The sequence below is a fragment of the Hyperoodon ampullatus genome, assembly GCF_949752795.1.
Source record: "Hyperoodon ampullatus genome assembly, chromosome: 8".
NCBI classification, from domain to species: Eukaryota; Metazoa; Chordata; class Mammalia; order Artiodactyla; family Ziphiidae; genus Hyperoodon; species Hyperoodon ampullatus.
The window spans coordinates 23,611,859-23,639,835 of NC_136921.1; the positions used below are offsets into that span (position 1 = coordinate 23,611,859).

At 34.1% G+C, this 27,977-nt stretch overlaps 2 protein-coding genes across 3 annotated transcripts in view; both read right to left on the minus strand.

The window, feature by feature from the left end:
• VWC2L (von Willebrand factor C domain containing 2 like) overlaps positions 1 to 5,420 on the minus strand; it is a gene marked incomplete at its 3' end in the record, with an annotated part of 153,280 nt that extends 147,860 nt beyond the window's left edge. Inside the window, exon 1 of the mRNA XM_079710068.1 lies at positions 5,025 to 5,420. Coding sequence (XP_079566194.1) covers positions 5,025 to 5,414 — 390 coding nt within the window. The 5' untranslated portion in view covers positions 5,415 to 5,420. The remainder of the gene's footprint in view (positions 1 to 5,024) is intronic.
• A 3,806-nt stretch (positions 5,421 to 9,226) lies between these two features.
• SPAG16 (sperm associated antigen 16) overlaps positions 9,227 to 27,977 on the minus strand; it is a gene marked incomplete at both ends in the record, with an annotated part of 879,991 nt that continues 861,240 nt past the window's right edge. For both annotated transcript variants that reach the window (XM_079709890.1, XM_079709889.1), the window contains one exon: positions 9,227 to 9,402. In XM_079709890.1, the coding sequence (XP_079566016.1) occupies positions 9,227 to 9,402 (176 nt within the window). The remainder of the gene's footprint in view (positions 9,403 to 27,977) is intronic.

Sequence of the window (27,977 nt, forward strand, 5' to 3'; positions counted from 1 at the left end):
GCAAAAACTAGGCAGCTTACCACAGCATGAAAACATGTTTGTTTTTTTTTAAAGCAATAACATATTTACAAAATGTGCAAAATGAGAAAATAATCACACTGAACCTATTAAAAATAAAAACCAGAAACCTGATCAGCTGTCAGTGTCTGAAATAAAACTAAAACAGTACAAGTTTTAAAGTATAAAAAAATCCAAAATGGCTAATTCTAGCTGAGTGAGAGTTATAAAAATACTGAGCAAAATAAGAAATTATTTCTCCATTTAAGAAACTCAGCATGAGATAGTTATCACAGAGCCAAAGCTGATAGAACCTACATTACCAAACACGTTTTTCTGTAGGGAATGCTATTGTAATTTATTATTTATACTTCTTATTTCTCAAAAAGTAGGTTCCAGTGTCATTTTGCCTGAGTACACATAAAAGTAAGATGAGAAAACCTACTATACAATGACCTTTAACTTAATACAATATTACCAGAACACTGGAAAATTTACAGTTTTCAAAAAGGGTAGAGGGAAATCCATTTTCAAAGCTTGCATCAATAAATGTTGAAAAACCCCCAACGTTTATAAATAACATTATTTTTCCATCAGGTGACACATGTATATCAATTTTTTAAACCACATTAAATATTTATTTTTTACTGAGGTATAGTTGTACAATGTTATGAGTTTCAGGTGTACAACATAGTGATTTACGTTTAAATTAGTGATCAGAAAAGACTGAAATAGGGACTTCAGTATGTCTTTGTAACTGTATAGAGTGAGACCACACAACTAAAACACTGGATGGTCATTACAACACTTGGGATGGAGATGCAATGCAAGATGAGTATTGGTTAAGAAGGGGGGGGGGTAGGGGAGAAGGAGTAGAAAGTAGAAGCAGTATGGAAATATGTGCTTTATGAACAATGCGTGTCATCTTTAGGGGTCCCAAGAGCACTCTTTACCTGAAGCTTGAATGCTTCTCTAATTAAAATGGAGAGGTCAACACATAAACAGAAAGAAATTAAGGCATTTTAAAGGAACTTTTTTTTATTCTATGTGTTCACTTATAATCTGACTCATTTTGTTCACCGAAATATATAAGTGCCTGTTATGTGGTTTATATGGGGCTGGGGTTGGGAACAGAGGAGAAAAAAGAAAACACCGCCCCTAGTCTCAAAGGGTTCACTGTCCAGTGGGAGAGACAGGTCCTTTCACTTTACATTATTGCAGTGTGACATAGGTGGTAAAGGTGGTGAAGAGTTTATATTCTGAAGCCAGGATGCCTGGGTTTGAATCCTAGTTCTTCTACTTTAGATATGGTGTTGGGCAAGCTGCTTACACTTTGTTGCTTCAGTTTTCTTGTCTGTAAAACAGTGCTAAGTGTAACCTCAGTGTTATTATGAAATGTGCTATAATACATATAACGGTCTTAATGGTGTCTGGCTATGATTATTGTCCTTGTTATAATGGTGTGAGATGCAGCCCAGGATACAGAAGTAGGACAGTCAGAGAGGGCTTTGCAGTTGAGATGAGATTTAAATGGAATTCTGAAGCAGTCTAGTAAGACTTATACAGGTGTGTATAAATGGTGAAAAAGTATGGGACAGCATGTGCAAGCACACAGGGGAGAGAAGTCACTGAGAGTTTGAGATACTTGGAGAGGTTGATGAGTAGAATCTAGACTATACTAAGGAATTTAGATTTTTATCCTTAAGACTGCCCTGAATGTCTTTGTCCTTTGCATGCTGGTCATCTCATTCTTTGTTTTCTGCAACAGTCCCACCTCCCCAGCCATTAATATCTCTTCACCTCTATTCAGTTATATACTTGGCTATAAAGTCATTTTGTTTAAAAAAACATATTTATCTAGGTCATCTCTATGTATAACAACCTGCATTTTGTCCCTTGTTATTCTTTAGACTGAATCTAAATATTTTGGCCCAGTACTCAAGTTCCTCTTTCCACGTTCCAAAAATGCTATGCAAATTTACCTCTCTCTCCTTATAATGGCATTTTAGTAAGATTCAGCTTCCTGTTATCCTCATCTCCCTTCTCTCCTTGCAGATTTTATTCATCCCAATCTCTGATTTTTCTCAAGCAGTTTCCTCTTTGGAACTTTAATCTCCCTGGATAAATTTTAATTTTTTAAGAACAGGTTCATCTGTGACCATCCTGAAGAAAAAGAAAGTTTGTCTGACCAAACCTCACACCATGTTGATAAGCTTCTGGCACCACAATCCCTTGGTGTTGACCTTCACGGTCACATACTTTAGACTTCCTTTTCCCCACTTCCCTCTCCACGTTGTTCATACCTTTCTTGTGGGTGGAGATTTTGCCTTCTAGATACCTTACTTTCTAATGTATGTACAGTACATCTACAGTATCTTATATAACAAAAAGCCCAATAAATGCTTGTTGGATGAATATATAACATGTAAAAATATCTTGTAATACAAGCTTCTTAATAACATGCTAAGATTATTATGTGAAAGTTGCATAGAGCTTTAAAGATCAGCTTACAAGAGACAAGAAACTAAATTAGAAGAGAATCAGATGGCTGATATTTACTTAGGCATACATAGTTCACATAGATAAGTAGAACATTTTTTAAAAAGTGTTGGAATTCTTTCACTTGAGTGACTTTTAAAATTGAGCTTCCATCATAAAAATATAGGTGAAGACATGGAGCAATGGAGAATTTAGAGTAAATCCCTGGACATTAGAGTTTAGAAGGAGTGAAACAACCTTTTGTTCAATATCTACTGTGTACCAGTCATCACAAGACTGCTAACTTCATATAATTATCTCACAAAATCTTTCCAACATCTCCTCCCATCAGAAGTAATGATCATGATGGCCATTTTGTAGCAAATGCTACTGTGGCTCTAAAAGTTTAAGGACTCCTTCCAAAATCTTACATCTAAGTGATGAATTTAGGATATGAATCCAGGTCTTTCTGACTCTAGAGCCAAAGTGCTTTGATACAGGCTTTCTTGTTTGAATGTATTTAGAAATAGGTTAAATAACTTGACAATTTTGGACAGGTAACAAACTTTCTTGGTCTCAGTTCTTCATTCTTATTAATGATCTCTAAAGCTCTTAAAACTAAATCCTTGTGAAAAAGTGGCATCTGTTTTCTTTTTTTAAATCACACTGATTTAAAATCAATGATATTGAAAGTCAGGGAAAAAGTTGTGCATATCAACGGATTAAATATTAACTATAGCAGGGACAGATAGTTGGAGTAAAGGAATTACTAACTTGATATGTCTTTATTGTTTGACATGGTAAAATAATTACCTTTGAAATAAAATAAAATCTAGTAAAAACAGGGAAAACTATAGCATTTTAAGTGGTGAGCTAAGTTAAAAAAAAAACCAGTCAGTATCTTTTCTTCTTTTATATAATTTGGTAACCAATATGTAATAATCTCACATTTTATCTGGGGTATTTTTTGCTTGGGTTAGGCTATCTTAAAATATCTTTTTGCATTCTACTCTAGATAAATATGCATGTTAGGAGAGTGACATGATTCTAGAACCACGTCTAGAGTCAATCACGTGTTGAGTATTTGCATTTACTTTTGTTAACCTAAGAGTAAAAGTAGCTAATATCAAAATGTGTCCAATATGTTAAAGACCAGAAAGGCATTAATAAATATATGATACTCAACTATTATTTAATGTCAATAATGGTAATTTTACTAGACTCTCAAGACTCTTCTCAATATTGTGCAACAAAGTATCATAATATGTGAAAAAAGTCTAGAATAACACTTATGTGTAAGAAAGTTGAATACAATAATTATCATTAAAATTTCTCTCGTGTCCTAAGGAATCTAGTTAAAATAAATGGGTTCCTTGGGTAAATTAGAACTGGTTTGAGCCCATAACTTGGAATACATCAAATGCAATGAATTGCCAATACACAGGAAGTACTCTGATCATGATCAGTTAAAACATTTTTCCACGTATTGACTTCTTCCACCATTTGATTCTTGTAAAGAAGGAAGTTGGGTCAGTGCTAATAACTGAACATTTCTTCTCTCAAACATAAACAGTCTCACTGAAAACCAGCTATATTTTCTTTTGCCTACAAGATTCTGAGCACCTTGTCACAGAACTTGGTTAGGTGAAATGAAAATCTTTATATCAAGCCATCAGTATGACAGAAACTCCAAGGCACAAACTGCCATTACATTTGAGGACATGTTGATATATTAATTTATACCTTAAGGGTTCATACCTGGCTGTAGGAAATGCTAATTAAAACTAGCCGTTAGAGAAAAGAGACTCCAAGAAGAGATAAAAGTGAATTCCAAGTTACTTGAAAATATGACACAAGCATAAAAGAAAGACTAAGAAATACCATGGAGCCTGAAAGGCTGAAAAATTAGTCTTTTTTTTTTTTTTTTTTACTACCTTTTACAAGGGACTATGATAAAAATTCAGTTCTCTCTGGGGTCCTGTAAGTAAAAAAAAAAAAAAATCTAATGAGCAGAGAACAGAATGGGGACCATGCTCTACAACAAGTAAGTCCAATGTATATTCTTAATATAAAGACCACAGCTCAGAAGTGTCTCTGTAGCACTTGCATTTCCATACATTAAATAGATAATTCTAGACTATAATTAAATGGCTCCAACTACAGGCTAATAAGCCACACACACACCCCCCCCAAAACTCACAAAATTTAAACATTAACTTAATGGACACATAGCCTTTAAACAAAGTTGTTTCCTTCAGAAAACATATTTTGTTATAACACCAAAGAAATGTTTAAGGGCAAAAATAAAAGATGGCAACATGCTCCAAATACTTCTGAAGGAAAAAGTTATTGTGAAACCCTACAGATACTGATCAACAAACCAATTACCTATTTGTTGACCACACTGGTACTTATGCTAACTGGAGTCATACTTTTGTAAATCAAAGAGAAATTTAAAACTGTGTTTTTCCAACTTTAATTTTAATGTAATAATCTAAGTATGTAGTGTAAAATGTTAGTATTCAATAAATAAAAAAGGTAACTCATACCTTAAATTCCTCCAAGATTTTGTAATTTTTCCCATGATATTCACAAGAGTTTTTCACTTCTTTGCACTCAGGACAGCATCCATTGTGCTCCACTTTAGTACACTTTGGGTGAATTTTAGGGCATTCTGGCTGGTCACAAACAGGTCCATCCAGAGCACAGACACATGGACAGTTGGAATGCCCTGGGAAAAATCGTTCTCCCAACTTGTATACAAAGCCGCTGTCATCCACACACCCTTTCCCTCGATAGTCATCAAAAATCAGATTGTCATTACTGGAAGCCTGGTCACCTTCATCAGCAGGATAGTCTTCATGACTGATGGCAGCAGAGGTGACCAATCTGGGGATGACCAACAGAAGTATGCAAGCTTCATGAATATGAAGAGCCATCCCCCTCCTCAAAGGATTCTGGATGTTCTCCTAATATTAGATATACTCAGCTCCTTCCATGAAAATACAAGAGGGGTAGGCTGAAAAATAAATGTTTAAAAAGAATAATTTGACATATATAAAGAGAATATTGGTTCATTTAAACCCATGCTCTAAATATGTTTATTTGAGATCTATTTGGAAGCTACTAAGACCTCAAATCGACTAAGTTCATGCAACTATCTACACTTTATTATGAAGTTTGGATGATTGATCCTTGGCAATATATGCATTAAATTGTCCTTTATGGACTTATTTCACCTAGGAATCTTCAGCTTAGCTTAAATTTACCTTCTGAATTTCAAAGGTCTAGCTTTGTCTAAATTGTAAGAAGTGGTTTTACCGAGACTCAAAGGGTGATCTTACTAATAGTTACAAATAACTCGAGAATATTTGAATTCACGTTCTCTTTGAATTCACTGATTAATGAGTGACAGAATGTATATATGTTACAATCATCTGAAAGAAAACTCAAGAGATTAGTGAGAAGACATTCTACTTCTAAAAGAAAGGGAAGAAACCAACAGCTGAATGTAAATTATCATTGGATTCAGCTACTACAAAGGTCTTCCTACCTCTTTACGTCCATAATTGGAGAACAGTGGTCTCAATATAGGTGACTTGTTTAAGTGAACATGAATCTGGATTTTGAAACATAGTTAAGAAGGAAAATAGCACAACTATTCCACAGTGAATAAAAGAAAGAAAACTTTAAATAATAAATAAGAAAATGCCAGGTATTGAAAAGGATTTGTTAAAAATTTATTTGTATTATTGTCCACACCTTTATTTTACTCAGGAAGTAAGCTCCTAGTGGACAGGAAAGATGTATCTGTAAATTATTTTTACAGCAACTTGACTCTAATATTCATGTAATAAATACTACTTGAATTAATTACTTCAATATAAAATAAATGACATTCACACACTCTTGAAAACATAACTCTTTTTTGACATGACAAAGATACTTGCATTTAGGCAATTTGCACAGAAATGCCAGTGTAACTGTTTATTGAAGTTTCTTAAAAATAGGGTGTTGCCAATTCATAGAAAATATGCCTTATTAATTTGGTGTTATTGACTTTTGTACACTTCATTTAGTATTAGTGCTTGGTGGGCAGTGTTGACAGTGGGCTCTTATTTAAATTATCAGAGTGACTAACTCATACAAAGCCTTGGGAAAACTGTGACTTTAGGGAGTAATAGATAAGAAAAGTGTAAAATAGTTCATTTACCTATTTAAGTGGTGCTGGCTTTATGCCAATATTGCTAAACTTGTATATAGGACATTTTCAGATCATTTATAAATGTTATTCGTTGGTTTATTTTCAGATTATAATAGCAATGATAAACCATCGATTTTTAGTCTAACATATGCAGATAATTTTAAATAAGATAAAGATAGCACTAGAAAACTTCAAGAACTATTATACTTGCATTTTAAGTTAGATATGCAAATTCTAGTAATAATAAAATGGAAGGGAGTATATTCATGACCTCCTTTAGGAGAAAACTGCTCTCTAATATTAGAATTCCTTTTGGGTAGGTAATGATAAAGGAGATGGATTTCTTTTAAAATATGTCAAAAACAGTGAGTCATGACAGAACAAAAAAAAAAAGATGCAAACCTATAATTCTACTTGAGAATCTGGAAGCTCCCTTTGACAAAGCATTTTTTCCCTTAAATTACTACAGAGCCCACAAACATAAAAGCATAATTTTCCGATTAAAGCATGCATTTCCCACATATTTAGAAAGTTTATCTTAGAAGAAAAAGGAGCTATTGTGCTTTCTTATAGTTTTCTAGTAGTATCTGTCAATACATGCAAGATAAGCTGTATAAAATACACATATCATTCTGTTTCAAAAGGACATAGAAAATGATCTCTTTGTAAGCTACAGGTAGGCATTAATGTGTCAGGTTAGAGTGAATGTAAACTTAAAGGTAAAAATAGGGATGCAATACCTACTTTATATAAACATTAAACATGCTTTTATTATATGGAATATATTTTAAAATCTGCATGGAGAAAACAAGGTCTTCTTTTCAGTATTAGAAAGTTATTTTTTTCAAGAGCATTCTTCTTAAGCTACTCTAGCGCAGTTTAATATTTATTTAAGAGAAGAAACATTAGAGAACTCAAAATGTTTATCTGAAGATTTTTTAATAAGTAAGCAAACATTGCTAAACTGAGAATCACTTCCCAGCTAAACTTTCCCCCCACCCCATATTGCTACATATGATTTTAAATGACTGCATCTATTTCTTTGAGAAAACAAACATAACTCATGTCATGAGATACACTTACCTAATCACTCTGGAGGTTAAATGGTGGTGGTGGGGGTCATTGACCAATACAAACTAAAAGATCAGATATGTTTTAGAAAAGCAGTCTCTTTTTAATTATCCAAAGAATACATTTTCAGGCTTGAATTAAAGGCAATCCATTCTACCTCCCATTTCAAAACACAGTCAAGAAGCAGCCTCCCGCCCTTCCAGAGAGAAACACTGCAGACACACATAAGAAATATGCTTTGGATCTCTCTTCGGAATTCAAAGCAAGAAGCAATGCTGGTCCGGTAGCAATCCAGACCCCAGTAGCAGAATCATGTTGAACTTATTTTTAGCCTTTTCCCAGATCCTTCTATGAAATTTCCCAGCTGATTACGCCTCCTCCACACATGAGTTCACTTACACAGTGTTTGATATGGCAGTAGAGGTGATTTGGCTAGGCTCTGAGGATCAAAATCAGCAACAGCATGCTGTAGCTTAAAGCCCACTCCACTGGCAATACCGTCAGCATCATCCACGATATGTTGCTTGAATCCCCTCTTAAACACCAGAAAATACTAACTGTGGACGTGAAGGAAAGGAGCAACTTTAGCTGGGTTTCTGCATCACTGAGAGCAGTTTGCAGACTGCTGATCTGGAGCTCATTCTGCCGGCAGTTGGGAATTCCTCAGCACTACGGACAGCGCCAACAACTGGCTTCTGAGCCGAGCTCGGTCGAAATCCGAGCTGTTCCTTTGGACCAGGCTAGAGCGTTCTCTAAGCAGTCGCACTTTATACAGTGGATGCATGCATTGGAAGGGGGAAAAGCATTTTACGTGCAAGATATTTACTTGCATTGAGATTACGATGTTATTTTTTATTTTTTATTGTAATTATACTTAAGGCATTCTCCCATGGGCTTCAGAGATGAAAGTTCTGGAAGAGCCTAGCATTTAGACTTAAGCCATCTGCAGTCTCTGATTATTATTAACAGATAAAGTGTAATCATTGTTAAAGAATCTGTGAAAATGTATGCTCCCCAATTCTACTTGACCCTTTGCTTACAGAAAGACTTTCCCTGTGCTACATGATTAAACTTTAGGTTTTCCTGTAGTTTAGATTTGATTTTTTTAAAAAAAGTCGTCTGGTTCTCCTGCTGTTTGTTTTGTAACATTCAAAATCAATCTCCTGTAATTCATCTAGTCTGTCATTAGGCGTCATTGTAAAGCTGTTTCTTCCAAACTGCTAGCAAAGATGCTCTGTCTGGAAATTCTTATCAAAAGGAGAAAGAAAAAGATCCAGACACAAATAAATCAGAAGAAAGTTATTTTTTTAATTGGTAACAGTAATGAGCACTAAAATATATGTCCAAAGCATGTTTTAAAGCAAATTGTAAATGTTACCTGCTGGCATATTTAACCAGATATTTACTGGTTTGGGATTATACAAGGCATTTTCAAACCTTAAAGGGAATGCCCTCTGCAGTGGGATATGCTGACCGTCAAGACCACGTTCGAATGGTGCCGTCGGAGTCTCCAGAAAACAGAGTCTCTCCGTCATGAGAAAATACGACCGTGTGAGCCTCACTCTCGTGGCCCATCAATTTGTGGATCTGCCCCGATTTAAGATCCAGCAAATGGATAACCCCATTGCCACTTGCCTGAGCTAAAACTTGACCTGACAGAGAGAAAGAGGGAGGGAGGGCGGGAGGAAGAGGGAGAGAGAATGAATATCAAAGTTTTAAGTCAAGCAGTCACAGTTTATAAGCAACAGAATATACAGTATTGTTTCAACTGTAATTCAGATTCATTTTATGTTAGATGTCAGTCATTAAATATGAACTAACTCCTGGCTATATAGGAAATAATTCCAGTTAAAATTAAGATATGCCAATGATTAGATTATAAAATTTTAAAATGCTCTGCTTTATATGCAGAGGTCATCAAATGCCCTGCTAGTCTCCTTTATATTTGGGATTAATAATTTTGAGAAGATGAGATTGAAAGCAATTAAGCAATGAAGCCTTTCTTTTTTTCAAGTGAATTACTTCTGAAAAAAGCTGTTAAAAAATGGGATTCAAAATGTATCTAAGGCAAAGATATATATATACATATATACATGTATACATATATACACATACACATATATACATATATACACACAGTGGGTAATTTATAACTTAAATTTGTTTAGTATACTAAATCACTACTTAGAACTAATAATATACATTTATACTTTAAAAATTGTGGCACTCATTAGCACAACAAATTGTTTTTGGAGTTGAAGTGAAAATAAATACCTCCATTTCAAAGATGTCTTAGGTTTTTTTAATCTAATTTAAAATTCAAAATTCTGTTAAACTAAGATTTTGTGTCATAAGAGAGCTAAATACAGCACAGAGTATTCTCATAATATTTATACTATATATTTGTTAGTTAATAATTTCCTTAAAGTGAAAAACCTATCAGCAATCTCATTCTAACTAATCCTTTTTTTAAAGAAGTCCAGCAGCAAACTATCAGGGAATTTGGAGGTAAGTAAAAACAACAGAATATGTCTACATAAGTATGTGAGTTAAATAAATGAGTTTAGTACTGTCACTGGGATTATCTAATCATACTTAGAAGGCATATAATATTATCATTCCAGTAATGCCATTTAAAATTCATTAAACTCTTTCAACACATTAGATACTAGATTTAGTACCTAACATATATATTGATAATTCCATATAATCCTTACAATATCTAATGATAAAGAAAATAATATTAACTCCATTATAAAGGTGAAGAAGGAGAGTCCTGGAAAGGCTAAGTAACTTGCTTAAGGTGACACCCTAGATACGGAGGGAGCTAGCATTTAATCACAAGCACTTTGAATCCAGAGCCTGGGGTTTTAGTAATTTTTTCCATATCCAGCACAGCATTTTTATCAGTGATGCCTTCTTGACAGATGTTAAGTAGGTGATATATTGTTAAAATAGAATTTTTCCATTCCGTAATAAAAATTCAATAATAATATTGCCATAACAGTCACAGTCAAATATTTAATCAAGAATTATAACCCAAATTGCCGTGAATATCTCTAAAACAGAGAAAAGTTATAAAAGTAAAGTTAATCATGATAAATATGGCCTATTTGCAAACCTTTATATCTACTGAGCTTCTTCATCTAGAACAAAGCCTGACACAGCAAAGATCCTTAGGATGGATTAGAGTGTCCAAAGCAGCAGATGTGAATATTTATTATAAAGCCCCTTCTACTAAGTCTTTGCACACAGAGGCATTACATATGGATTACACTTCCAGCCACACATTGTAGGCAGTTGTTGTTTGTGAGTTTCCTAAGAATCAAATAACTTTTTTCTTGTATTCTTCATACAACAACTAGGAAGGTGGTAAATATCATTTTCTATTTTTGAAAACAAAACCAAACAGAATCAAAGCCTGTAAAGAAAAAGGAAAGAATTTAGCTTTTAAACCATTATCTTTTGTTGGAGTCAAATCTGTAAAAATTTTAATTGGAAGTATTTATGAAAGTTCTCCATAATTCCTGAAAGCTTGTTCAATAAAATAGAGAATATGGTAATATTGGAATTTAATGATAGGATTATATAATTCAGCAGCACCGTGCCTCAGGTATCTAAAAATTGTGTCTTTGTTAGAACAAATTTGAGTCAGCAAGTTTATGGTGAGGTTTGCAGGTTTACTTGAACTCATTTTTAAAAGGCTGTAAGATTGTGTGTGTGTGTGTATGTATGTATATATAAAATCATGTTCATTTCTAAATATTGGATTATTACATGGCATATAATGTCTGACCCCAAAATTAGTTTTACTGGGATCTGAGATGCTGAACTCTTTCTAGGTTAGGAGATTTTCAAAATTACTTACCAGGATGTGTCAATTACTACATTAGTATCTGTTGGTGTGAGAGACAGAGAGGTGGAGCTCTCAAAAGAAAAAAAATCACAGTATGACTATTGGTGACATCTCTACAAAGAAGAGTATTTAGAGACATGTGCATAGTTATCTTTCTATATATCCTGATGGTTGGTAATAAAAAGTAAACTACAATATGAATCATTTGTCATACCAATGTCACAGTCTTAATGACAAATTTCGGAAGAATAGAAGTTGTACCTATATCAAACTTGGTCAATGGAGTTAAAATATGGTAGATATGAAATTTTAAATAGTACTATGAGGATTTATGAAAACTTGTACCAACAATGTTCATGTTAAAGTGAATAAGCCTCTTTCAAAATAGAAATATAATTTATTTTTTATTTCACATTTTAAAATTTTATAACATTTAAATAAAATATTTAACCATTATAACATTTAAAAAAATTTTTGTCTTCTAACATGCAATTCCTGAATAGATTATTTAAAATGTCATTTAGCATGGTATTTTAAGAATAATTATACTAAATTATAAATGCACATATTCCACAAATATTACATGGATTTAAAGTATATTATTGGGCTTCCCTGGTGGTGCAGTGGTTGAGAGTCCTCCTGCCGATGCAGGGGACACGGGTTTGTGCCCCGGTCCAAGAAGATCCCACATGCCGCGGAGCGGCTGGGCCCGTGAGCCATGGCCACTGAGCCTGCGCGTCCGGAGCCTGTGCTCCGCAACGGGAGAGGCCACAACAGTGAGAGGCCCGTGTACCGCAAAAAAAAAAATAAATAAATAAATAAATAAAAATAAAGTATATTATTGAAAAACATAGAATAATATAGTTTGCCAACACTGATTTAAATTTAAATTTATCCATCAAGACTTCAGAATAATTTCTTGTTGGTTAAATCAGTATCTTGTTTGCTGACCAATGAGTTTGAATGAGTATAACATGCATTACTATCCATTTTACTCTATTGGATTAATTTGCTAACTTCTTTTGGCTAAAGAATATAAGCACTAAATTTCACCTTCACTCAAAGTATTGCTCTGCTATTGGATGAGTGAACAAACCTTTAAAAATTAGTGTTTCCCTCAAATTTTAGTTCTAAATTAACTTATAATTTACTTAACATGATAGAGCTTCTTTATACTCTTTTAAAAAGTAATTTTTTGAAAAATATAGGTTTAATAATATCTTGAGCAAAGCAGTCTCAATTGGATTTGGTATAAAACTTGAATGTTTGAATCTCTTGAAGTTTGTAAAATGAATTAACCCATGGAGATTGAGTGGTAACATTTTATCTGGGTGCGTGTAATCACTTTGTATGAACCAACAAAAACTGGAAACTCATTGCATGCTAACAAACTGTGCAAATAAAATATTGGCACTTTTTCAAACTAAAGAATTTAAAATTAATTTTAGATACTTACATGTGTGAAAATTCAATTTGAAAATATACACCTAAAATACCCAGGAGTTACCTGAATCTTTTACCTCCTAACCTAGACAAATTCTTCTTAAGTTTAGGAATTCTGCATATTACCTACTACTGAAATATTTTTGACACTAACTATGAAACTTGACATAATCAGTAATGACTACATGCTTGTTGCAGGAGGAGTTGTGGTATGATATAAATAGTAGTATAATATTGACTTTTTTTTTGAAAAGAAAGGATATGAATTTCTTCGTCTTTCAGATCTGCTAGAATGAGTTCACAGTAGCCATCGTTTATTGAGCATCTAGAGCTCCACTGGTTACCTCACATGTTCTGCACTCAATCCTTACAGGTAGATATTCTCCCTTTTTAGCTAATGAAGAAAGAGACTCAGAGAAGGTCAAGCTGGGATTTGAATTGAAATATTTATTATTCAAAAAGTCTTGCTTCTTTTACTGGCTTTAAAGTTTCTTTCATAAATTACAACTCAGATAAGTGTGACACTTGGGGCTTCTCTTTGAGTGCCACTGAATTTCCAAAGTAAATAGGCTCAAATTTAATGCTCATATTAACACTGAAGGAAAGAATTATGGGATTGAATTTACGACTTTGTGAAACTCTGAAACTAAAACATCCATGGGCTTCACATATCAATGAATTCTTTTTTAATTTAATTTTTATTTTATATTGGCGTATAGTCGATTTACAGTGTTGTATTGTTTCAGGTGTACAGCTAAGTGATTTAATTATGCATATACATATATCCATTCTTTTTCAGATTATTTTCCCATATAGGTTATTACAGAATACTGAGTAAACTTCCCTGTGATATACAGTAGGTCCTTGTTGATTATTTATTTTATATATAGTAGTGTGTAATGTTAATCCAAAACTCCTAATTTATCCCTCCCCCGCCTTTTCCCCTTTGTTAACCATGTTTGTTTTCAAAGTCTGTGAGTCTGTTTCTGTTTTGTGAGGAAGTTCATTTGTATCATTTTCTTCTTTAGATTCCATATATAAGTGATATCATACGATATTTGGCTTTCTCTGTCTGACTTACTTCACTTAGTATGATAATCTCTAGGTCCATCCATGTTGCTGCAAATGGCATTATTTCATTTTTTTTTTATGGCTGAGTAATGTTCCATTGTATATATGTAGCACATCTTCTTTATCCATTCCTCTGCTGACGGACATTTAGGTTGCTTCTATGTCCTGGCTATTGTAAATAGTGCTGCAATGAACATTGGGGTACATATATCTTTTAGAATGATGGTTTTTCTCTGGATATATGCCCAGGAGTGGGACTGCTGGATTATATGGTAGCTCTGTTCTTAGTTTTTTAAGGAACATCCATACTGTTCTCCATAGTGGTTGTACCAATTTACATTCCCACCAAAAGTGTAGGAGGGTTGCCTTTTCTCCATACCCTCTCCAGTATTTATATTTGCAGGCTTTTTGATGATGGCCATCCTGACTGGTGTGAGGCAGTACCTCATTGTCATTTTGATTTGCATTTCTAATAATTAGTGATGTTGAGCATCTTTTCATGTGCTTTTTGGCCATCTGTATGTCTTCTTCGGAGAAATGTCTATTTAGATCTTCTGCCCATTTTTTTGATACTGAACTGCATGAGCTATCTGTACATTTTGGAGATTAATCCGTTGTTGGTCATTTTGTTTCCAAATATCGATATTTTTTCTCACATTTTGTGGGTTGTCTTTTCACTTTGTTTATGGTTTCCTTTGCTGTGCAAAAGCTTTTATGCTTAATCAGGTTCCATTGGTTTATTTTTGTTTTTATTTTCATTACCCTAACTGGTCAATCCAAAAAGATATTGCTGCAATTTATGTCAAAGAGTATTCTCCCTATGTTTTCCTCTAAGAGCTTTATAGTATCCAGTCTTACATTTAGGTCTTTAATCCATTTTGAGTTTATGTTTTTGTATGATGTTAGAGAATATTCTAATTTCATTCTTTTACATGTAGCTATCCAGTTTTCCCAGCATCACTTATTGAAGAGACTCTTTTCTCCATTGTATATTCTTGCCTCCTTTGTCATAGATTAGGTGGCCATAGGTGTGTTGTTTTATTTCTGGGCTTTCTATCCTGTTCCATTGAGTTATATTTCTGTTTTTGTGCCAGTACCATACTGTCTTGATTACTGTAGCTTTGTAGTATAGTCTGAAGTCAGGGCATTTGATTCCTCCAGCTCCGTTTTCCTTTCTCAAGATTGCTTTAGCTATTTGGGGTCTTTTGTGTTTCCATACAAACTGTAAAAATTTTTTGTTCTAATTCTGTGAAAAATGCCATTGATAATTTGATAGGGATTTCATTGAATCTGTAGTTTGCTTTGCGCAGTATGGTCATTTTGAAAATATTGATTCTTCCAACCCAAAAACATGGTATATCTCTCCATCTGTTTGTGTCATCTTTGATGTCTTTCATCTGTACTTTATAGTTTTCTGAGTACAGGTCTTTTACCTTCTTAGGTAGGTTTATTCCTAGGTATTGGGTTGGCCAAAAAGTTCATTTGGTTAGTGAATACATTGTTCAATAAAATTCTTGGTGAAAATGAAAAATGTCTTACTTAAAACCAAACGAACTTTTTGGCCAAGCCAGTATGTTCTTTTTGATGTGTCGGCAAATGGGATTGTTTCCTTAATTTCTCTTTCTGATCTTTCTTTGTTAGTGTATAGGAATGCAAGACATTTCTGTGTATTAATTTTGTATCCTGCAACTTCACCAAATTCATTGATGAGCTCTAGTAGTTTTCTGGTAGCATCTTTACGATTTTCTATGTACAGTATCATGTTATCTGCAAACAGTGACAGTTTTACTTCTGCTTTTCCAATTTGGATTTCTTTCATTTCTTTTTCTTCTTTGACTGCCATTGCTAGGACTTCCAAAACTATGTTTAAGTGGCGAGAGTGGATATCCTTGCCTTGTTCCTGATCTTAGGGGAAATACTTTCAGTTTTTCATTGTTGAGAATGATGTTTGCTGTGGGTTTGTCATATATGGCCTTTATTATATTGAGGTAGGTTCCCTCTATGCCTACATTGTGGAGAGTTTTTTTTTTATATCATAAATGGGTGTTGAATTTTGTCAAAAGCTTTTTCTGCATCTACTGAGATGATCATATGGTTTTTATTCTGCAATTTGTTAATGTGGTGTACCACATTGATTTGCATATATTGAAGAATCCTTGCATTCCTGGAATAAATCCCACTTGATCACAGTGTATGATTCTTTTAATGTGTTGTTGGATTCTGTTTGCTAGTATTTTGTTCAGGATTTTTTCATCTATGTTCATCAGTGATATTATCCTGTAATTTTCTTTTTTTGTGCTATCTTTGGTTTTGGTATCAGGGTGATGGTGGCCTCATAGAATGAGTTTGGGAGTGTTCCTTCCTCTGCAATTTTTTGGACAAGTTTCAAGATAGGTGTTAACTCTCAGCAGACTGGTGCCTGCTGCAGGGTTTCCTAGCAGAGGTGGCAGCTTGCCCACTCCCCAGGACAGCAGGGACAGTGATTGGTGCCTGCTTGCAGGTCCCCTCGCTGCAGCCATGGCCCACGCACTCCAAGGACAGTGGGGGCAGCCACTGGAGCCCACTTGCGGGTCTCTTAGTGGTGGTGGCAGCCTGTGCCCACCCTGGAGCTCAGTATGGAAGTGGTGGCTTGCGCCTGCCCCCAGAGCCCTGAAAGCACATGCGTGCAGGGAAAGAAGCTCCTATGGTGGTCCTGCCCCTCTCCTCGTGTGCCCCCCAACAATGGTGCCTTGCCTTTCTGGCAGGCCCAGGCTTCTTCCGAGTGACCTTCAGTTGCTACACTCCAGCCTCTTCAGGCTGTCACCATGCAGCCAACCCTCGTGCTCTCCCTGGATCTGACCACTGAAACCTGAATTTCAGCACCCGGCCCCTGCCCACACCAGCAGATGAGTGGTCTCAGGTTGCAGAGTGCAGGGGGGTGCTACTGACCTTCTGTGCAGGTCACTCTCCATTTTGCCCCCTGCACATCAGTTGCTGTGTTCTCCTCTGAGGCTCCAAAGCTCCCTCTCCAACCAGACAGATCTCCCCGCCAGTGAGGAGCCTTCCCAGGGTGAAGGAACATTTTCTCCTTCACAGCTCCCTCCTTGAGGCACAGGTACCCTCCCGGTTTCTTTTTTTTTTTTTTTTTTTCCTTTTTTCTTTTGTCCTACCTGGGTACGTGGAGGGTTCCTTGCCCTTTAGGAAGTTTGAGGTCTTCTGCCAGCGTTCAGTAGGTGTTCTGTGCGAATCGTTCCACTTGTAGATGGATTTTTGCTGTATTTGTGGAAGTGAACTCCATGTTCTACTCCTCCATCATCTCCCGCATATATCAATTAATTCTTAAAAGCACACATTCTAGCGTATATATTGTACCTACTAAACTACAAACTCATGTTACATCCCTTCCCACATCTCCAGCAAAATTATCTGTCTAGTTCTTCCATTTCAATTTTGAATACTATATTCTGTTTTTCAGAGTCCAAACTGCAGTGGCAATCATTTCACACCTTTTCTCCCTCTCCATCCTTAATCCAACTTTTATCCATTTTTCTTTGCTACTTTTCTATAATTTTCCCATTTCCAACTGTTATGTTTACAATATTGAAGTGCTTATTTTTAAGATGTCAGGACCATTGAAAAGATAACCCCAAGTGATTTTTGGTTACAATTTCTTTACCTTTAAATCTACCTACAGTAATTCTTAAAGCTTTCTTCAATTATGCCACTCCCATCCTAAAATACCATAAATTTGAATAGAACAACAACAAAAACAGCAGGAATAGTGACAACAAAGAGACCCCTTACAACTCTTGACATTCTCAGGTTTTGTTTTTTTTAGATCAATTATGTCACTTTAAAAATACACAACTGAGATGAAGTGACTTGCCCAAGGTAAGAACTTGGCATATTCATGGCAATTGTAGAACTTGGTTAAAATCAGATCTTTGACTTCCAAATCAGTGCTATTTTTACTATTTACTTCTGACACTGAAAATATCCTAGTATCTTAGCATGGCTTTTAACCCCCCTTCACTAATACAGATCTGCATGTACTCACCTAAGTACACTCTTACATGAACCCTGTGTTCTCCATCAAAAATTGCCATCATTTCTTGAGGGTATTTTTTCACTTCCCCACCTTTGAATTATTGCTCCTATTATTCCTCTGGTAGAATATTTTTCTTAGCTATCCTTCATGGTCCCTTACTTTATCTTCCTGAGAAAAGTCAACCCATTGATTAAATCCCAGTTCAAAATGATTTTATTCACCAAGGTGGGTACAAGGCAACTCTACTGGGGAAGATCTTCCTCTTCTGAGCATTTGCTGCATTTTATTCATACATTCATATGGTAATAAGATGCCATAAATTATAGTTAGCTGTTTATTTATCTTGCCTTCTTAACTTTGTAATTACTCAGGAACAGAGTCATGTCATATATTTTTGCTTTCACCCCAGCTTAGCGCCTAGGCTGCTGTAGTCAGTACTCAGTTATAACAGTAACAGTTTTCACAACTACCTTTTTTATCCTTTTTATTTGCCAAACACCTTTCTAAACACTTTACACACATTATCTCATTTTATACTTACAGCAACCCTATGGGGTGAATATATACCTGCACTATCCATGATAGCAGCCCCTACTCACATATGGCTACTGACTGAGCATTTGAAATGCAAACTGAAATGTGCTATCATTGTAAAATGCTCACCAGATTTTAAAGACTTAGTATGAAAAAAGAATCTAAAATATTTCATTAATAATTTTATATCAATTACATATCACAATAATACTAATTTGCATGCATTGTATTAAATTTAAAAAAATTTTAAACTAATTTCACCTGATTTTTGAAAACATGGCTACTAAGAATTTTAAATTATATATGTGGTTCACATTATGTTTCTACTGGATGGTGCTGGCACACACTCTGCTTCATGCAGGAGGAAAATGAGACAGATAAAAGCAACTTCCCCAAAGCCACGCAGCTTATAAGTGGTGGAATCTGGAAATGAGGACTATCTGACTCCAGAGCTAACGCTCTTATCCTCCATGTCATGCCCTAATACCTCCAGATGAATTTTTATTGATTGGCTCAATGTTGTCTTTAAGCTGTCCTTACTAAAATGTAACATGAGTCAGAGTAAATATCTCTTGGGGGTGCAGTTCCAGTTTCTGGCTGAATCTATGCTTGCTCCTAGGAATACTTTAAAATTAATTTCTATTTAAGTACAAGAAATATTTCAAAAATTTCATTTCTGTGGTTACCCTAATGGTACTTATTGACTCCAAGACTCTTACTGTACAGTTAGTTAGCTTCCTGGGAATATATGAGAGACTTAGGAAAGCAGGTTTATCCTTTCAGAGCTCATAGAGCCCAACCACGTACCCAAGATTCAATAGAGCCTTAGTGAGCAGAAAGATAGATACCTCCACATCTTTGGCAAGTGTTTTATATTAAGATGTTATAAAATTTATTTTATTTTTGCTCTAGGGGAAACAAACCAGAATATATCATCCTTCTGATGCTATGCTTTCAACATTGACTAACATTTCCTCAGATTCACTCAAATAATATTTCTGAATATAGTGAACATAGTTTATCCAATTTCTTACACTAATTGTTCATGAAAACACTTCTTGTTTTGTTGAAAGATTTCAATTTAGTTTTGCATAAGAGATTCCTTCAGAATTAAAAAAAGAAAAATTAAGTTGTTAGATAAATAAAGTAAAATTATCTAAAATCGAGATATTGGAACTTGACTATATGATAATTCATATTCCCTGAAATTCCAAATGAAAATCATGAGATGAATGAAACATTTCAATAAGTAACAATTGGTGGTCAAGTTTTAAGGAGGTAGTGGTTCAGTGACACTTTCCACAGTAGCTTATACAGTGGCCAAAATAATGCCATTTTGTAATGGAACATTCAGATAAGGAAAATAGGTAGTATAAGGTTATGAAATTTACTAAGTCATGTTGACAGGAATCTTTGGCTTTTTCATTATAATTCACAACACTAGTTAATGTATCAAGACTTAGAAGTTGAGCTTCCTTGGAAAAGTCCTTAATCTAATAATATTTACCCAATGAATCAATTGTTTGGATCAAAGATGAATAGAGCCTATTTAATGAGACTCATTAAATGCTATATCTGTTGAAACTGTACACTTATTGTTAGACAAATAATTTAGAAGACATACTTTTCTTATTACTCTGTCTATATACTTAACACATATATTAGCAAAAAAGGTCACAATGTCCACTTGCATGTTTGATCATGTTACCAAAATATAACTTGCCAGCAATATGAGTCAACAGTTGACTAAAACTATGCAGTTTTCTATTGTTTATACTACCGGGAATAGCATCATTCTGGATTAAATGCATGTGTCTGCATGAATTCTGTTATAAGAAATAGAAGCAGACTCAAAAAAGCTTAAAATTTAAGATTACAAATAATGAAAATGTGAATGATAAACATCATTACATTTCTCATTAAATTCAGTAATTTCTGATGATTATTCATGCATTGATTAAATTTCAAGCAATATGTTCCCCCAAAGAAACAAAAACACCCATTTTACATTTCAAATCAGTCTCATACACAGATCACAGGAAATTTGTTTATCACAGATATACATGAAGTCTAAAACAGTTGTATGCCACATATGAAATAACAGAGTGGAGAAGGGAGGCTTTGATCAATAAGGAAATGATTTTTATACACATCTGAACCAATCTGAAGCAATTCTCCCGATCAATATAGATAGGCAGAAATGCTTCTCAGCATTTATTACCTGTGGAGAGCATTATTGATTAATTGTATTGATTTTTAGAATGCATGTGGAGAGGCATCTGTTGTTTCTTTAAAAGATGCCTCAAGAAAAGTATCAAGAAACTATTTAAGTTTTGAGGATTTGCATTAATGGCTCAACCTGGGTCATTACTCAGAATTTCAGAAACATCACTGAAGGAGATGTGAAATTTGATTTAGTTTATTTTGCACCCTATCACTAATCAATACGTTTCAGGAAAAATTATTTCTTGGCAATTTAATTTACTTAAGTGCTGGTAACAATTTTTAAACTTTTTCAGTATTTTTTTTACTATGTATACTCTTGCTAAAATGTCTTAACTTTTCTCTTGCAGGTAGTACCACTGGAACAAGGGTTGAGTCAAAGTGTAAATATAGGTTAAAAATAAATGCATTTTAAATTTCTCTTGGTGGAAACTCACATCATAAAATGACACTAGAAAGTTTCAACATCTTATTTTAGGACTAGTCAAGCAGATATGTTATTTAGAATAGATAATATGTTTAATGGACACAACAAACAGAGAGGATGAAGATAAAATCTACTGTTACTTAAACTTGGTATGGAATGTTATTTATTAAGTGAATTTTGTTCCACAGAGTATGTTTTATCTGCTCACCCTAAATAAAGTTTCAAACAAATATGGTAATTGTTTTTTGACTTACACTTGAAATCCACATCCTATATAGGAAGGCAGTTCTTTGACACTGCAGAAATTCCTAAAACTCAGCAATAAATCCAAAAAGTAAAGTATTTCCCTGCTAGGAACAGAACATTTGATCTTACCATATGTAGTTTTTAAAATAATTTCCCCCTATTTATTAGGAGAGCATGAATGAATATCTTTCTGAACAAGTGCTTTCCTATGTGAGCTGTCTTCTAAATATTACAGAAATCCCTTGTGAGATGCACCCTAAAGTCCTAAAAATGTTCTAATTACTGAATCTATTTAGAATATCAACAGCCACCTGCTTTCATTAAGAAATCCTTGTAGACCTGTTTCCTAACTTGGTCTTCACCTATGCAGCTGATCAGTGTTGAAATAATATTTATTCAGGGACCCATGCACCTGGAGATATGCAAACATTTCAGAAAAGCTTTTGCTGATGTCAGAGGAAAATCTAGTTTCAGTTCAGTTCTGAGGATCAGATAAGCTATGGTAAAGTGAAGCTGAGAGAAAATCATAGACTGCAATATCTTTTTCCCCATTATTCTTGAGTAGAGAAAGGACCTGAAGGCTTATATTTTATACCAAAAAGTAATTAAAACTAACTTTTAAATATTATTATAATTAAAGTACTTAGTTTTTTTTTTTTTTTAACTACTTAGACCATAATGTGTACTACAGTTTAAAAGTCAGAGTTCTAATATTTCGGAAATTTTTCCCTTTAGGGACATTTGTGTCATCAGTAACTTCATCATAAGGGAATCCCCTTTCTGAATGTGGAGTCTTATCTGTGGGACAGAAAACACTGTCAGCTTCTGTTGGTTAATGTTGAGATGGTGAATTATTAATAATTGCATCCTTATTTTTAGAACTTCATCCTTTTCTACTACAGGGCAATATCGTCCAATGGGTGAAAGTTGTTAAGTGATAAATCAGCATCACTACACCATTAATAGTTATAGGCAAGAAGATACATATATGTGATTTAGTAGTTACAGTCAAGAAGATGCAAATATGTGATAAAAGAATTATAGCCTGATGATAACCTCTCTACCCACTGCCAAAAAAACAGAAAAGAATGGCTGGGATACCAAATGTAAAAGTTCTTTTGAGTATGGAGTGGCTAAACAAATTAAAGATAGTATAATTTGCTTGGTTTTAGAAAAATCATTAAACTCTTTGAAATCATAGAGATTAGCCTAAATTTCAAATCTGTCATAATTCATTACCTGAGGAAATACACAGTCCTACCATCTAATTGACATTTTACCTTCAAAGAGATTTGAAGGGGTTGATAAAAGATAAAACCACTAGTTTCCATGTTTTAGGTGGCGGGGGGGGGGGAATGAATCAGGAGCTTGGGATGGACATACACACGCTACTATATATAAGATAGATAACCAACAAGGACCTACTGTATAGCACAGGGAACTTTAATCAATATTCTGTGATAACCTATATGGGAAAAGAATCTGAAAAAGAATGAATATATGTGTATGTATAACTGAATCACTTTGCTGTACACTTGAAATGAACACAACATTGTAAATTAACTACACACCAATAAAAAATTTTTTTTAAAACCCACTAGTTTCCATTATCTACTTTTTCCTCAATATTTTCTATTATATTCTGTAATACTTACAACCATATGTGAAGAAAACATTATTCTCATGCTTCATTTCAGAGAAAGAAATGGAATCATAGAGAACTGAAGTAACTTCTTTAAAGTAACAGAGCTAGTGTTAAAGCAAGAATGGCAACCCAAGATTGTTGTAAATCTTTTCTATTCTATAGCCTGGGGAAAAAGGAAAGTAGTTATGTCAGAAAGCTAAGCTGATTTGGCTATTACCTGAAGTGCTAAATAAATTTATATTAACTCATAATTCTGTGAAGGCATCTTTATGGAAATCTAAAGTAATATTCTAGTATATTGCATTCTGATGGTCTGGATTTGTATCTCATAGAAAATTTAAAGCAACTATATGATTAGTTTGTTTTTACTCAGACTTTCTCCATCATACTTTTTCATTCTTACTCTCTTAATCTGGCATTCCAACTTATATCAAATGGGCTTTTGATAAAAACTAAGAGACAATTTGAGATTTAGGGCCCTGATGAATACTTGGGGTTAAAGTTACAAGACACAAATGATTTAGATGTGTACATGAGGCATAAAAATGACAAAGTTGACACTGCAATTTTTTTTTTTAAATAGAATTTGACTTGTCAATAGATGGAGTATTAGTTCAGGAACTGTTCAGTTGCAAGTGAAAGAAAACTCACAGTGGCAAAGAAAAAAAATAAGAATATAGATTTATAACTCAGAAATACAAGTAGACTGAAATCAGAAATAGTTAGACCAAGAGGTTGGAATGATGTTATAAGAGTGCCATCACTCACTGTCTTTCAATTCTGCTTTCTGCAGTGTGGATTTACTCTCAGGCGGGCTCTGTCTACTTGGTAGTCCCGACAGGTTCAGAGCCTCCCAAACTTAATATCCATGGCAAGAGTACCTTTATTGCTCAGCAGTTTCATACTGGGTAAAAATATCCCACATTGTCAAGCTGGGATCATGTGCTTATCCCTGGACCAATTACTATGGCTGGCAAGTGGAAAGGTGTGATGGACAAAGCCAGGACTGGCTGCCCACTACAAAAGCTGAGAGTGTACAAGAGTTACTCAAAGGAAGATCAAAATGCTGTTATTTAAGAGAAATGAACACTTTGCATGAAAAAAAAAAACCCAAAAACTACAACCTACTTTGGATAGTCATTCCACATATGCAAAGCCAGAGTCAATTTTTGTGTTAGAGAAGAAAACAGACAAAAACAAGCCACATTCTAGGTCACTGAACAGTACTTTCCCACTATTTTTCCATTTGGCAATCTATCTCATTCTATAATCTCACCCTCTAAAAGACTCCAGTGTGAATAAATTTCATCTGACTTCACTAAGAAATCAGCACAGTTATTTTGTTAAACAGATTGCCAATGTTTGGAGTCCCTTGATTTACAGTCAGACTTTCAAATGCAGAAAAATCCCAAGGAAAATTGCAAGGAAGGTGGGGGTGAAATGGGAATTACAGTTGCAAAGAAAAGAAAGAGCTGAACACCTATGTAACAAGCAATGTGTGTTAGAAAGTGGAAAATATCACCTAAACTCAAGCCTCCTTTGCACAGACTAGATATTCTGATTATTAATATCGGAGTTCCATTCATATACCAGATTATAACCTCCAAAAGGAATGCCAACCCAGAAAGTCACACCGAATTTCCTTTAAGTTAAAGAATAAAACTGTTATAATCTCTATAGTTAGAAACATATGTCATAGTTTTTAAAGAGCTTTCCTAATAATCTCAGTGTTTGCAGGAAAGAAAATGACTTCAGAAAACTGTCTTTTCAAGGGCTCTTCTATCTAGGTTGATATATTTTAAGTTTCAGTTAACAATCTTGCACATGTTCAAAAGAGCTTGATGTGATTTACAAAGAGTTCTGAACACTAAAAAGTTTAATATTTCAGCTATCTCTAAAATAGAGACCATTTTCAGAAAAAAAAGGCTAAAAATATATACAGCCAAATAGATAAAGGTTATTTTGAGAAGTCATTATCTTGAGAAAATATACTCTTTTTGCTGTAGTCAGTATTTACACTAAAAAAAAAAAAATCATTCTTTGGGAATTGTTTCAGAATAAAATAGATGAAAATGCAAGGAGAGGGTATTGATGAAACAAAATTGACAAAAAATCTTAATCATTGGGTAAATGGTGTTCATTATACTATTTTCTCCACTATTATGTTTGGAAAATAAAAATTGAGTTTAAGGAATATTAGACATATAATAAAGTCAGCATTACTGTGTAGTCATTTCTTACATTTAAAACTAAAAATATGTTTGATTGTTATCAGAGAACAACAGTGTTCTAGAACTAGGTATATATACAATGTGTCTAAGTAATTATGTTACCACCTATAGAGAGCCAGATAGTGATAACTGAAGTTACTAAATATAATGTGTTAGAAAAATAAAATTGAAACCAAGATGAGATTAATAGATCATTTTAATTGTAATTTGAAAAATAAAATACATATTACTTAGGATGATCTTATCCTAAGTGCTAAAAAGTAGTTGCTTTCAATGTCTTTTTAAAGTCCTTAACTCTTGTACATAATTCTGAATTAGCATTCAAAAGTGTCTTCTCGACATACAGATGGCCAAGAAGCACATGAAAAGCTGCTCAACGCCACTAATTATTAGAGAAATGCAAATCAAAACTACAATGAGGTATCACTTCACACCAGTTAGAATGGGCATCATCAGAAAATCTACAAACAACAAATGCTGGAGAGGGTGTGGAGAAAAGGGAACCCTCTTGCACTGTGGGTGGGAATGTAAATTGATACAGCCACTATGGAGAACTGTATGGAGGTTCCTTAAAAAACTAAAAATAGAATTACCATATGACCCAGTGGTCCCACTACTGGGCATATACCCAGAGAAAACCATTATTCAAAAAGACACATGCACCCCAGTGTTCACTGCAGAACTACTTACAATAGCCAGGTCATGGAAGCAACCTAAATGCCCATTGACAGACGAATGGATAAAGAAGTTGTGGTACATATATACAATGGAATATTACTCAGCCATAAAAACGAAATTGGGTGATTTGTAGAGACATGGATGGATCTAGAGACTGTCATACAGAGTGAAGTAAGTCAGAAAGAGAAAAACGAATATCGTATATTAAAGCATATATGTGGAACCTAGAAAAATGGTACAAATGAACTGGTTTGCAGGGCAGAAACAGAGACACAGATGCAGAGAACAAATGTATGGGTGCGAAAGGTGGAAAGTGTTGGTGGTGGGGTGGTGGGATGAATTGGGAGATTGGGATTGACATATATACACTGATGTGTATAAAATGGATAACTAATAAGAACCTGCTGTATAAAAAAATAAATAAAAATTAAAAAATTTTAAAAAGTGTCTTCTCTACATTGTGAACCATACCATATAATTTTAAATATTTAAAGTTTTAAAATTAAATACTAAGATTTGTATATACTAGGAAGCAGTTATTTAGCCAAAGAATTATAGTAATAAGCTATGCTGATACTGAAAAATAATCACAGCTCAAACTCAAAAATTTGAATCCTGAAATCGTTACTATATACCTCCAATTGGACTTAAAAAAAAAGTTGCCTGTGTAGATAGATGTAGCTTATATTATAGACACTAAAATAATACAAAGATTTTTGTTAAAAAAGCACTATCCATCATAACCAGAAAGCAGATTGAAAATACAGAATGAATTTCCTAGCACACACTCTATGAACTGGCCAATGGTAGTACCCAAATACACCAGATAATTGTTCCACCATCTGCTTCACATTGATTACATAGTCCTGATGGTACATTTCCTATGACTGTGAGAGATTCCATTTAAAAAATTAAACATGATTTGGACTTTCTAAATTAGGAGTCTCTTCAAAATAGCATAAAAACTGGTTTCAAAGCAAATCTAAAGCTTTGATATGGTTCTCTTTCCTAGGAATTAACATCTTTAATATTTCTCATGTATAACATCTTCCTTGTTCTTTTTTTTTTAGCTTCATGTTAATAGCATTGTAAAGCATGAGGGGTTTCTAGTTTTTAATCGAGTGCAAACATGCCTCTGAAGCTGTACAGGGTCCTGTTTAATCCTGCACATAAAACACATGCACACCTTCACTTAAATCATCCTAACTGATATGAATGGCAACTTATTTTACTAGATAACTATTTTGCAATTTTGGCAAAAAATATTTATAAAAAGTATTTTATTCTTTTCCTAAACCTGAAAGTACAAATCCTCATTTATTATAACTTACTCCAATAAATATCTTACCTTTCATGTTTATTATTTAGTGAACTAGTCAAAGAGAAAAAAGTAACTTTTTTTTTTTAACACAACCCTAGATATTCTTGAACAAAGCTTTTCCAACTGGTGACAGAAAGGAGATGGCAAGACAAAGGCAATCCAATCTTACATATTTCCTTCAGGGGCTGACAGCCAAAGAGCAGGACATAATTGTAGGAAAACTGTATTATATTGTATCATTCAACCAAGAAAAGGGATAAGCTACCAGGAAGTCATCTAAGATTCATGAACATATCTTTAATTTCAAGAAGAGAGATTGAAAGTCTGCTTCCATATGAGATATTTGCATTTTAAATTAATTTTGATTTTTATTGAGGGAATATGACATGGTTAAAGAAATCAAGTTCTATAGGCTTATAATAAATAATACTTTTCTGCCCTAACTCCTTTCACATCACATGGGCCCCTTCCCCAAAGCGCCTGTTTTAAATCCTTCTAGCTGCTGCTTTGAAATTTTGCCACCAT